This window comes from Bos taurus, chromosome 1, assembly GCF_002263795.3.
Source record: "Bos taurus isolate L1 Dominette 01449 registration number 42190680 breed Hereford chromosome 1, ARS-UCD2.0, whole genome shotgun sequence".
In the NCBI taxonomy this organism is placed as follows: domain Eukaryota; kingdom Metazoa; phylum Chordata; class Mammalia; order Artiodactyla; family Bovidae; genus Bos; species Bos taurus.
Genome location: NC_037328.1, coordinates 83158186 through 83171293, shown reverse-complemented (window position 1 = coordinate 83171293; position 13108 = coordinate 83158186). Strand labels below are relative to the sequence as shown.

At 45.0% G+C, this 13108-nt stretch overlaps 1 protein-coding gene across 6 annotated transcripts in view; it reads right to left on the bottom strand.

Annotated features, from left to right (window-relative positions):
- The window catches only part of ABCC5 (ATP binding cassette subfamily C member 5), an 82366-nt gene that overhangs the window by 33940 nt on the left and 35318 nt on the right, over positions 1-13108 (bottom strand). For 5 of the 6 annotated variants that reach the window (XM_005201586.5, XM_005201585.5, XM_005201587.5 and 2 more), the window contains 5 exons: positions 10616-10972; positions 5190-5261; positions 2796-2920; positions 2603-2675; positions 796-999 (listed from right to left, as the gene is read on the bottom strand). In XM_005201586.5, coding sequence (XP_005201643.1) covers positions 796-999; positions 2603-2675; positions 2796-2920; positions 5190-5261; positions 10616-10972 — 831 coding nt within the window. The remainder of the gene's footprint in view (positions 1-795; positions 1000-2602; positions 2676-2795; positions 2921-5189; positions 5262-10615; positions 10973-13108) is intronic. The other variant, XM_010801294.4, reaches the window with a different exon arrangement.

Sequence of the window (13108 nt, the reverse complement as noted above, 5' to 3'; positions counted from 1 at the left end):
TACATCCAAACCCCTACACCTTACTTCAGCAGGTCTCACCTGGAGGTGGCCAAGCCCCCCCAGGGGACACTTGGCGATATCTGGAGACATTTTTGATTGTTACAATGGGGGGGGGGTACTACTGCCATCTGGTAGATAGATGCCAGGGATGCACAGGACAGGCCCCCACAACAGAGAGCTAAGACTGAGAACTCCTGCTTTAGTTTCTCGTGTCTTGTGATATAGTTCAAAAAGCAGGTTCTCCAGTTTTTGATATAAATCTGCTGATGAAGCCACACAGTCTTCTATTAAACTTTACATCCCTTTACTAGACGCAGAAGTACAAATAATTAGACTTTCTGTGGCAGAACAGGGGGTTAGCCCCCTAAACTTGACAACATAAGCAAAGCAGATGGCAACCTCCTTGAGCTGCTCTCTGAAGTGGCTGCTTGTTATGGAATGACAGAGTGAGAAGAGCTTGTTTTTCCTAAACAGTACCCACTCGCATATAGATGTTAACAGAATGCTTTCCAAACTATCTCTTACCCAGACTCCATTTTCAGCCTATTCCTCTTAGCCCTTTTACTTACTGATTTATATGCAAAAGCTAACATGCTCCAAGGATCTCTGATTCAGATGGCCATCTGGTACAACAAGCTTTATTGGTACAATGAGCCAGGAGGCTATTTGCTGAGGAAGGGAACACCATGATTCCAGGGACTTCAAGGAGCCCCATGAAGGTACCTGGACCAAGCCCGCCTCCCTGTTTCTCCCTGCCCAAGTCAAGGTGGGTAGCCTGGGGAAGGAAGCACATACCTGTAACTGGTGGGTAATGAACAGAACCGTCTTGGACTTGAGATGCTTCTGGATAGCACTGTTGAAGATGTGGTTGCCCACGTGGGCGTCTAAGGCACTAAGGGGGTCGTCCAGGATGTAGATGTCTCGGTCACTATACAAGGCCCGGGCGAGGCTGATCCTCTGGCGTTGCCCGCCACTCAGGTTGGCTCCTCGCTCACCAATCTACAGGAACCCAGAAAGCACAAGGAAGTCTCCAGTTCAAGTCCAGAACAACACTCAGTGGTTGCCTCAGTCACCTCTCCTCTCTTCCACCCAAACCAGCTCCTTCTCTTTATTTCCCCACCTGGATGGAATGCCACTGTATCCTTTAGGGCCCACACCAGAACTGGGGGTATCAGCCCAATGCCTCATCCTCTCCCACAACCATCTGGTTACTAACCAATCCTGTGTCTGAGCCTTACCACATCCTCTGGATGCCCCACTACAATCCATTCTCCATGGGCAGAATGACTTTTTCAAAACACAAAGCTGACCATCTTGCTTAGTCCTAAAGGACAGAATCTAAGCCTCCAGATATGGCTGACAAAGCAGGCCCTTTACCAACTGGCTTTCTAGCAACTCTTAGCCTCCGCTGTCAATGCCCCTTCTATACCCTGGGATCTGAGCAGGTGTGTCTGCTCAGTTACATTGGTGTCCATTATGAACACGCATGACTACTGTCATGCCTTCTGTACTTGTCTGCTCAGTTCTGGCATCTTCTCCTCTGCAAAGCCTACCCTCCCCTTCTCCACTAACACCCAAAAGAAAGGGGACTCTTTCATCACCTTATTTTGTGCCTATTTGTCAGTATGTCTTTCCTAACTGTAAGCTTGTTGAGGATACAGATTATTGTCCTTTTCTTTTATATTCCCAGTGCCCCCAGAAGCTTCTGCACAGGCAGCTGACATATAATAAGCACTTAATAAATGTTACTAAGTGAAAAAAAAAATCGATTGTCAAACAGTAACTGGCACTGTATTTTTTTAAAAAAATCTTGTCCTTAAAAAAAAAAAACTTCAATTATTTCAAAGATTTTCAAATAAGAGCATGTATAAGAATTACCTGCAGGGCTTGTTAAAATGGACTGAGGGGCCCCACCTCTCAAGTCATGATTCAGTAGGTCTCTGGTGGGGCTGAGAGTCTGCAGTGATGTTGCTGATGTGCTGCTAATCAGGGGACCGGAATCTGAGAACCAGTAAATTAATCAAACCACTCCAATCTGGTTTGAGGGCTTAAATGGAAGTCAATTGAATAAAAGTCAGCCTCAGAGACCTCAAGGGCAGGTCATGGAAGATGAGCATTAACACTGAGGGCCAGTTCCAAAGACAAGCCTCGGGGAACTACTCAAGGGCAGAGAAGCAATGAAAGGCAGCTTTATGTTAAGGCCTCTTTCTTTCTAGAGGGAGTCAGCTCTCTAGAGAGTTACATGAGTAAAAAGAGGTTGGAAGAATAAAGTTCAAGGAATCTCAACAGGCATACGATTGAATAATGGTTTTAAATATGAACAGTGCAGAAAACATGAACTGTTCACCAACAATGGGATTTTGTTTAAAATCCACAACACATGAAATTTACGTGCTTAAAATAGGCAATGTTGCTATCCCTGCCCTTAGGAACAAACGTGTCCCTAACATAAAGTCCCAATGAAAGCAAAACTCCCGTGAAAGTTCTTCTCCCACAATTTAAGGTGCATGCCTAGGAGGCAGTTCCGGTACAGCTCTGCCCCCCAACTGCCATAATCCTCTCTGCTAAATAGCCTGGCTCAGCAGGGGCAGAAGGCCGGTACCTCTGTCAGATCACTGTGGGGAAGGATGGCCAGGTCAGGCCTCAGGCAGCAGCAGTTCAGCACAGAGTTGTATCTGAGGGACACAAAAATACCCAGAGTCAGGGGCACGGTTGGGGTAGAGCCTGGTGACTTGGGCTGCCTTGCGTCTCCCACGGCCAAGAGGAAAGCATGACAGAAACCAAACATTCCTTGCCTTTCTTCATCAAATTCCTTCCCAAAGAGGATGTTGTCTCTCAGAGTGGCATTGAGGATCCAGGCCTGCTGGGCCACATAAGCGAAGGTTCCATTGACTGCAATGCTGCCCTCTAGAAGTGTCATCTAGGGAAACAGACACCATCCAATGGCATCACAATGCAAAGCCATCACCCTGAGTCAACAGAACCCCCCACATTCCACAAGGGAGTTGACAGTCTAGTTGGTTTCCTTGGATGCTTTTGGAATCCAAATCCAGCTCTCACATTTGTTCCACAGCAGTCAAGAAAATCAAAGTTCTCCTTGCTTATATGTGATGGGAGCCCAGCATAATCCATGACTTGAATGAACGAATATTTCATTCAGCAACTCATAAGCTACTTTATCATCCTTTCTTCCTAACTGCAAACTGTTCTAATTAAAGGAACCCAAGCAGAAGGCCCTTTTGCAGAATTCCCCTGGGGAGGATGCTGCAAGGATTTAGAGCTAGTCCCTGCCTCAAGATGAGGGCAGGCCAACTCATCTACAGAATTAATCCAGGCTGTTGGCTAGGTCAGCTGCTTTTGTAAAATGAGGACCGGGGGTGGGGTGGGGGTGGAATTCCAGTTAGACATCAACTAGCATTTTTCACTTTCATGCACTGGAGAAGGAAATGGTAACCCACTCCAGTATTCTTGCCTGGAGAATCCCAGGGACGGTAGCCTGGTGGGCTGCCATCTATGGGGTCACACAGAGTTGGACACAACTGACGTGACTTAGGAGCAGCAGCATTATAGAGTATTTACATAATGGTAACAGACCCTCCATTCCAATGTGAAGAGATTACACAATAAGCCATGAGCTTTGAATTATGTTTTCAGTTGCAGGGATTGACACGAATCAATTTATCACTTTACTCTCTTTCAGGGTTCCTTTCAAAGGGACTAACAATAGATGCTTGTCTTGGGTTATGAATGCTATAGCTTGAAACGGTTTCATTAACCAATCTGCACATACAAGCTTGTCCTCTCAAACACAGTAACGCACAGCAGACACACACAAGACTGTAACATACTGCCAACTGCCCACAAACAGGTAAGCACTCTCACAGATAATGCATTCAGAGTGTTCAGAAACCTGGAGGGTCTACTGTGGAAATCCAGCTCTTCCAGCTGCTACAGTACAAACACCCCACATGCAGACCACCAATAAGGAGTTAAACTCTAAAGAAGCAGGGCTGACAAGTAGCCCCTGCCTCTCTGTCAGGATCTGATCCAGAAGCAAAGACCCGTTCAGTTTTCAATTTAACTGCTGCCCACCAACCCTCCCTTTCAGTCCACCTGTGTCTCTCATCACTGGCCCTGAAATTTGGCTGATCAGAAATTACGTAGGAGGTTTTTGGCTCTTAGCAAACCCCAGTGGCTGAGCCCAACCTCTGCACAGTCTCATAAGCCAGAAGGGGTGGGGGTGGGGAGCTGTCCCTCCCGACGATTTGGATGCAGCTTTCCTCAGACCACCCTGAACACCTTTGCTCCACCAACTGTGACGATGACGCCGAACAAGACAAAATAACCCATAGACTAGATGCTACATGAAAATCATCCCCAATCCCTTCTCCCATTTGTTTAATTTCCTCAACATGGATAAATGACTCAGAGGACCTTATCCATCAGCAGGAATAATCTTACACTTATCCTCATCTCAATCATCTAAGCCAAGCTCGTTTAATCCAAATTTAGAAGCACATGGGGTTTTGCTTTATTCTCCTGATTATTTGGTTCTAAAACATAGTAGAAGATAATCTGTCTTAGTTGGATGATCCCCACTTGAAATGCTGACTTCTGGGCCCTCTGAACACTATTCCCTCACTGCCTTGGGCTGTGCTAGTGTGTCTAGAAGGCCTAGCACCCCAACCAAACCATGAACTCCTCGAGGGCATAATTCTTTTAATGGTTAGCTTGAAAATGGAGTAGGTCTTTGTTTCTAGATCAAATCCTGAAGGCCCTTTCCCTGACAGGGAGGTTGGTGAGGCTGGTCCATTTGCTGGCAGTCTGCAGTTTGTCAGTCTCTGACCTCTGACATTCCCTAGCACACTGTCTGGCACACCTATGGCACTCAGTAAACACGTGCTGAATAAAAGAAGGCATGAGGAACAAGTGACTCCAGCTGGGTATCAGTGGGTCATTCACCAGGCGCCCACTGAATCCCATCCCAGATACAACGCTGTTGTTAAGGGGTAGGAGTAGAGGGGGTGGGGCGGGGAGTGGCAGGAGCATGATACAGACCAAGGGTCCTTTTGTTTCCACCTTTCCTGACTCTCTTCAGGAAATAAGCTTATTTTTCCCGAGACTCGTACTAAATAAGCAGAATCCAGAGGAAGAAGCAGAAAATGCCCAGGACAATAACAAAATCTTACCTGGCCTAAAATGGATGAAATGAGAGAAGTTTTTCCACTTCCCACACTGCCACAGATTCCAACCAGTTTACCCTGGACAAAGCACATGCGAGAGGAAGGTCATTAAAGGATACTGACCATTCATGTCAAGGACTTTAGATTTCTTTGAGGAAAAAAACATTAATGACAGTCCATCACTATGGGAACTGTCATCCTGAGGACCCAGCAAGTCACTTACCTTTGTTCTCCCTCATCAGCCACCCACGTCATAGGGTTTCTGTGGGGATGCACTGAGGTAATAGATGTGTAAGCCTTTTAGAAAATTTAAATATGCCATAGGCATTAAGGGGTCCCACATCACTTTTAGAAAGGCCCAAACCTTTCCCTACTTTGTTGGCAACCCGTGCTTTTTGATAACTTGTTTGTTTTTATTGATGGTTTTAAAAGAGAGGACAGGACTCCTGAAAATCATTTTATTTTCATTTTATTTTATATGATTTTTTCCTCAGGGTCTATAAATCATTTTCAATAAAAACTACGCACAATGTGCACTGTTGTTTCCATTTTTCTACAAAACATTCCCAAGAATCTGAGGGCATATTTTTACCATCAATCTGACATGAAAGTAGAAAACCAAGCCTGTGATTAACTGAATATCCCCAGGGAAAATGATGAGTTCTCCATGGGCAGTATTAAGTTTTCAAGAACAGACAGATGATTTTAACAGGGACGCTTGTTCAGCAGCACTCTATCGCCTCAAGCCTGGCATGGAGGAAGGGGATGGAGAGTGGTCGTGTGGAAAGAACATGGATTCTGGAGGCAGACAGGTCTTATAAAAGTATTCTTGACAAAGTTTTTGACATGGCCAGGGGGCTGAGAGATCACAAACCAGTGGTTACAAAGAGACCAAGCCACAGGCTTAGACTCTGCTCTGGTCAGTCAGGTTAACACAAAGAAAACTCTGTTCTGACGACTACATGGTGGCTAAAGAAGATGTCAGCAGTGAAGCATGTGCCTGGGACACAGAAGACATCTGGCAAATGTTAACCTCCCTCCTCTTCCCTAAAGAGAGGGGCTGGGGGGAATAGCTAAAGGTCTGTCATGTGAACATGGACTGTAAAGGGCAGAAGGAGGGTCAACAGATAGAAAGGAAAAGAATAAACTTTACCTGATTACAAGAAATAATCCTCTAATAGAGTTGACTAGCAATGTAATAGAGTTGCCTCAAGATAACTGTTATTAAATAAGAAGCCTGCTGTTAAAAGGTAACTGAAGTCCAAAAACTGACTCGCACGCCCTCCAATGATGAGCCATGCTAGTTGTTTCACGTGGTCTCATCCATCTCCCTCTTGTCTGTAACTTCCAACAGCTACGAGCTTTTTGTTTCCCTTTAGTACAGCTCTGGATCTGTATAACATGCCTCTCTGTACGGTCCAGCTCTCACCACCATATGTGACCACTGGGACTACTATAGCCTTGACTATACCTTTGTCGACAGAGTGATGTCTCAGCTTTTCAACACACTGTCTAGGTTTGTCATTGCTTTCCTGCCAAGAAGCAATTGTCTTCTGATTTGATGGCTGCAGTCACCTTCCACAATGATTTTGGAGCCCAAGAAAAGGAAATTGGTCACTACTTCCACCTTTTCCGCTTCTATTTGCCACACACAGGTCAGGAAGCAACAGTTAGAACTGGACATGGAACAACAGACTGGTTCCAAATAGGAAAAGGAGTACGTCAAGGCTGTATAGTGTCACCCTGCTTATTTAACTTATATGCAGAGTACATCATGAGAAAAGCTGGGCTGGAAGAAGCACAAGCTGGAATCAAGATTGCTGGGAGAAATATCAATAACCTCAGATATGCAGATGACACCACCCTTATGGCAGAAAGTGAAGAGGAACTCAAAAGCCTCTTGATGAAAGTGAAAGAGGAGAGTGAAAAAGTTGGCTTAAAGCTCAACATTCAGAAAACTAAGATCATGGCATCTGGTCCCATCACTTCATGGTAAATAGATGGGGAAACAGTGGAAACAGTGGCAGACTTTATTTTTGGGGGCTCCAAAATTACTGCAAATGGTGACTGCAGCCATGAAATTAAAAGATGCTTACTCCTTGGAAGGAAAGTTATGACCAACCTAGATAGCATATTCAAAAGCAGAGACATTACTTTGCCAACAAAGGTCCGTCTAGTCAAGGCTATGGTTTTTCCAGTAGTCATGTATGGATGTGAGAGGTGGACTGTAAAGAAAGCTGAGCGCCGAAGAATTGATACCTTTGAACTGTGGTGTTGGAGAAGACTCTTGAGAGTCCCTTGGACTGCAAGGAGATCCAACCAGTCCATTCTAAAGGAGATCAGTCCTGGGTGTTCTTTGGAAGGAATGATGCTAAAGCTGAAACTCCAGTACTATGGCCACCTCATGCGAAGAGTTGACTCTGATGCTGGGAGGGATTTGGGGCTGGAGGAGAAGGGGACGACAGAGGATGAGATGGCTGGATGGCATCACCGACTCAATGGACGTGAGTTTGAGTGAACTCCAGGAGTTGGTGATGGACAGGGAGGCCTGGCGTGGTGCGATTCATGGGGTCACAAAGAGTCAGACACGACTGAGCAACTGAACTGAACTGAATGGGGTAGATCCCATGATCTCAGTTTTTTTTAAATATTTAGTCTTAAGCAGGCTCTTTCACTCTCCTCCTTCACCCTTATCAAGAGGTTCTTTAGTTCCTCTTCGCTTTCTGCCATTAGAGTGGTATCCTCTGCATATCTTAGGTTGTTGATGTTTCTCCCGTCTGTTTTGGTTCCTGCTTGTAACTGTAAAGAAGGCAGAATGCCAAAGAACTGAGGCCTTCGAACTTTGGTGTTGCAGAAGACTCCTGAAAGTCCCTTGGATAGCAAGGAGATCAAACCAGGTCAATCTTAAGGGAGATCAACCCTGAATATTCACTGGAAGGACTGAAGCTGAAACTCCAGTATTATGGTCATCTGATGCAAACAGATGACTCACTGGAAAAGTCCCTGATGCTGGGAAACATTGTGGACAGAAGAGGGTGTCAGAGAATGAGATGGCTGGATGGCATCGCCAATGCAATGAACATGAACTTGAGCAAACTTCGGGAGATGGTGAGGGATAGGAAGGCCTGGCGTGCTGCAATCCATGGGGTCGCAAAAGTCAGACACGACTGGGTGACTGAACAACAACAACAACAAGCCTCACACCACATTAGAACCCCTGAAGACTACTTCCAGTGAGGTAGATGAACATTCCTTACCACCTCTGTCACCACCACCTTGGTCCAGAAAACTAATGCTTTTCCTTGGTTCTCCTGGCTTCACTCCTTGTTTTCCTACACTCTTCTGAATCCAGAAGCTAGAATGATTCTCTGCATCTCTAAGTCAGATCACATCACTCTTCTCCTCCAATCCCTCTAGTGGCTTTTCTATCCATTCAGAGTAAAGGAAAAGTCATTATGAAGGCTCTGGCACTCCAATCCTCTCTGCTTTCAGCACCCTCCCCTCTCTCCCATGCTCACTCTGCTCCTGTGAAAGCACAATTAACATACTCAGGGCTTTTGTGCTGCTGTTCCCTCTGCCTGAATGCTCTTCTTCCCCCATGTATTCTCATGGCTCATTCCTTCAAGTCTTTGGTCAAATACAGGCATACCTTGCACATACTGCAGGTCTGGTTCCAGATTATTTCAGTAAAGCAAATATCACAATAAACGTTCTGGTTTCCCAGTGTTTGTATTAGTTATCTTTACTTTATACTTTAGCCTATATAGTGTGCAATTACATTGTGTCTAAGAAAAAACACTGTATCTATTTTAATGTAAATACTTTATACTTTAGCCTATATAGTGTGCAATTACATTGTGTCTAAGAAAAAACACTGTATCTATTTTAATGTAAATACTTTATACTTTAGCCTATATAGTGTGCAATTACATTGTGTCTAAGAAAAAACACTGTATCTATTTTAATATAAATACTTTATACTTTAGCCTATATAGTGTGCAATTACATTGTGTCTAAGAAAAAACACTGTATCTATTTTAATGTAAAAATATTGCTAAAAAATGCTAACCATCATCTGAGTCTTTAATGAATCGTAATCTTCTCTGATGGAGGGTTTGAAGTATTTCTAGAATTACCAAAACATAACAGAAATATGAAGTAAGCAAATGCTCTTGGGAAAAAAACGTCTACAGGCTTGCTTGATGCAGGGTTGCCAGAAGCCTTCAATTTGTTTAAAAAAAAAAAAGGCATCATGTCTGTTATTACTTTTTTTTTTTTGGCTGTGCCCTGAGGAATGCAGAATCTTAGTTTGAGGCCTTCCCTCAAGTAGTCTATTTAAACTGCAGTGACACCTGCTCTCTGTCCGTCAAGCCCTTCATCCCCTTTTCTTTGTAGCCCCTTTACCTGTTTACTATCTGCCTTTGCTCAGAAGAAGGCAAAATCCAGGATGGCAGGGATTTTGGTTTCTGCTGCTCTGTAACAGTGCCTGACAGACAGATGGCACTCAAAATGGCTGTGGAGACTTAGAGAACGAATTTATGATCACCACGGGGGAAGGGTGGGGGGAAAGGATAGTTAGGGAGTTTGGGATGGACATGTATACACTGCTATACTTAAAATGGATAACCAACAAGGACCTACTGTATAGCACAAGGAACTCTACTCAATGTTACGTGGCAGCCTGGATAGGAGGGGAGCTTGGGGGAGAATGGATATATGTATATGTATGGCTGAGTCCCTCTGCTGTTCACCTGAAACTTTACAACATTGTTAATTGGCTGTACCCCAATACAAAATAAAAAGTTTAAAGACAAATGGCTGTGGAGTGAGCAGATATATATACTCCTTGGATTTTCTGGATGCTGCAGCCCTCAGCACGCTGCTGGGCCCCAGTCATGTTCGGTAGGTTAAGCCTTGAAGCTGGAGTGCCTGGTAGTCACTCCCTATAGGGAGATTTCTGAGAGACTCTAGTCCTGGGCTGTAACATCATATACCATAATGGCCTTTGCTTTCAGTAAGAAATAAAGTTACAGTAGAATTGCTGATGACAGCACCACTGGGAATACCTATTATACACCAGGTTCTGTGCTATGCATAGCCCAGCACTAATGAGCAGCTCACACAGAGTTATAATAAGAAATCATTATTATAGCTCACACATAATATAACAATCAAATCTACTCAGGGCAAGATTGTGGAAAACCCACTTGAATGCTTCATTTCCTTGTTTACAAAATGAGTATCTCATGAGAGCATTTCTATTATTTATTTCTATTGTTATTCATTTCTAGTGTTAAATTCCTAAGAATCCCTTCTAGAGTGGACCTGGCCAGGTTGGCTCTTTAATGCAAAATCACTCCCAGCCATGAAGCACTTTGCCGAAACGACGGTAGCAGCCCCCTCTCCCCAGAGGACAGCCGGGAGACAGTTACCTCTTCGATCTCTAAGTCGATGTTGTAGAGTGTCCTCTGCAGGCGGAGGCTCCCCAGGTGGATGTGCTTGCCCTCTTCCTCCTCAGGGCTGGGCCGCTCGTCACTGTCCAGGAGGAGGTGACCCTTCTGCTCTGCCAGCACCGCCTGATGCTCAGTGCGCTGCAGCTGCCTCACCTTCTCTTTCTTGCCCCTGGCAGCCCTCTTGTCTTTTTTCGTTTTGGGGGTCAGCTTGGGTGAGTTCTGGATACTGGAGTGGGAGGAGTCCCATGCCAAGGTGGCATTTTTCATCTCTATCGTGAGGTGAGGGCTGGCTGGTTTTTTCTTTATCATGTGAACCTCTTCCATTAGAAACAAACTCTGATAGGAGTTGTGAGAGAGGTGCAAAGATGAGACACTGGATCAAGACCAGGGAGACAAGCCTAGGGCGTACACTCACGTAGCAAAACACATCAGGCTATACAGTGGAAGGAAGCTGAAGGGCAAAAGGTAGCTCATTAGTGTAGCCCAGCCTCAGGCCCATGGAGAGGTCACGGGAATGTGGGGACACCTTGGGAGGGACAGGGGCCTCCTCAATCGGCCCACACTCTATGTTACCAGTTAAATGCTAAACTCCTCTTTCCTTTTCCACCACTCTCAAGAGGACCAGGGGATATTTAACTGACTGGTCTGCAGCCCTCTGTTCTCATTCAGGAGCTGCTGAGTGGTAGGCAGTAAAATGTAAGCAGGAAAACCAAAGGGCACATTGCTCTCCTGCTCTGACTCTTGTCACTCTGCCATCCAGACCACTCCTGCAGGGCCCCCAAGCCTGGGCACTTTCCTCAGGTACCCCATGGCACATGGCACAGGGATAGGCTGAACTGAGCTGATGACCAGGCCTAACTCTCTCCGGTTAGAAAGGAGTACCTAAGGTTTGATCGACAGCAGAGCACATCTTCTCACCAACAAGTTCTCATGTCTTCCAAGTCCTACCTTGGAACTTGTGAGAATTCAAACAAAGGGCTTGCATGAAAGGGAAGGGTATCTCCCTCAGACACCCAGCTGAGAAGAAAGCAAGACTTTTCCCTCCCACCCATTCCCCAGCCCCACTGAGGCATGTCAGGGGAAGAAAAGAGGAATGCTTGAAAAGCTAAATGTCTTGGAAATTACACCGGAAACACTGACCATAATAAACCTCTGCCCAGAACCAACATGTGCCCATGACTTTGAACTCACTTCTGACACGTCCCTTAACTAAGTGATCTTTTCTACAGGATGCTATACCAGTTGGATTCCAAATATGATTAAACAATGTTTTTTTAAACATTAGAAAGTCTTTAGAAAAAAGATAACTTTTAGTGGCAGGACTCTTTCCTTAGTCACTTTGTTACCAAGAACCCCTAACTATTTTAAAAGCCCTTTCAAGTTTGCAGCTGCTATTAAGTGTACCGCATAATCCCATCGCCTGAGAGCAAGCCCCTTCTCCTAAATCCTAAACTTGGTCTTTCCACTCCTAAACTGCCACATCTCCTACCCGCTCCCAATCCTCCATCTTCCCAGAAGTGTCATGTTCCTAAATCTGGATAATCTTTGCTCTTGGTCATCCTTTCAAAACAGAGTAGTTTAAAGTTTAGTTTTCTGAAAAGAGCCATTGGCTTCATTTGTTCAGAGCCTTCCTGAGAAGACTGGGCTGAGAATAACATGCCAAATATTCTGCCCACCTTCACAGACTGGACCACATACTGACAGAATTCCCGTCATTTCTCTCACCTGAAGAGTTACTAAAAGGATCTCCTAGGGCTTATGTACTATAAAAACTATGTTAGTGCCTCTGACTTGCACAGCTTGTCCACATTTTCCTCTCCCACAGGCTCCCCACAGCCTCGTACTCCTCCCAGGAGGATTTCAGCCTCAGTCGCTCTGCCCAGACACTCTGAGGCATACAAGGGCCCCACGCACCTGAATTCGTATCTACATGGATTTGCACCTGCCAGGCAAGAATCTTAGAGGTACATAAACCATGAACCTCAGCTTCACCAGAGGACGATGACCATCCAAACACTACTCTCAGTCACTGAAACAATCAAATTGGAGTGTATCTGTTGAGCAGAAGAGGGGACCACTCATAGAGTTGCCAGATAAAATACAGGACACCTAGCTAAATTCTGATTCAGGATAAACAATGACTAACCTTTTAGTCTAAGTACATCTCATGCAGTTATTAACTGGGTGTCTTATGTTTTTATTGGCTAAACCTGGCAACACTACAGTGGTGACTGTCTTAACAGAAAAGTTATAAGGTGGCTTCTCACTGCCTTTCTATAAATTATCATGCTCCTAGAAGTAGAGGTGGGGGAGGAGGAGAAGACTGACAAAAGGAACTAGCCAGAATGCGACTCATTCTCATGGGGTATATAGCAGAGCTGTGGGTGGTTTTGCTTCTATTATTAACTCTGAAACTTCCTGGGTAGAGGAAGGATCTATAGTGTGAAAAGCCATCTGCTAACATAAGTTCTC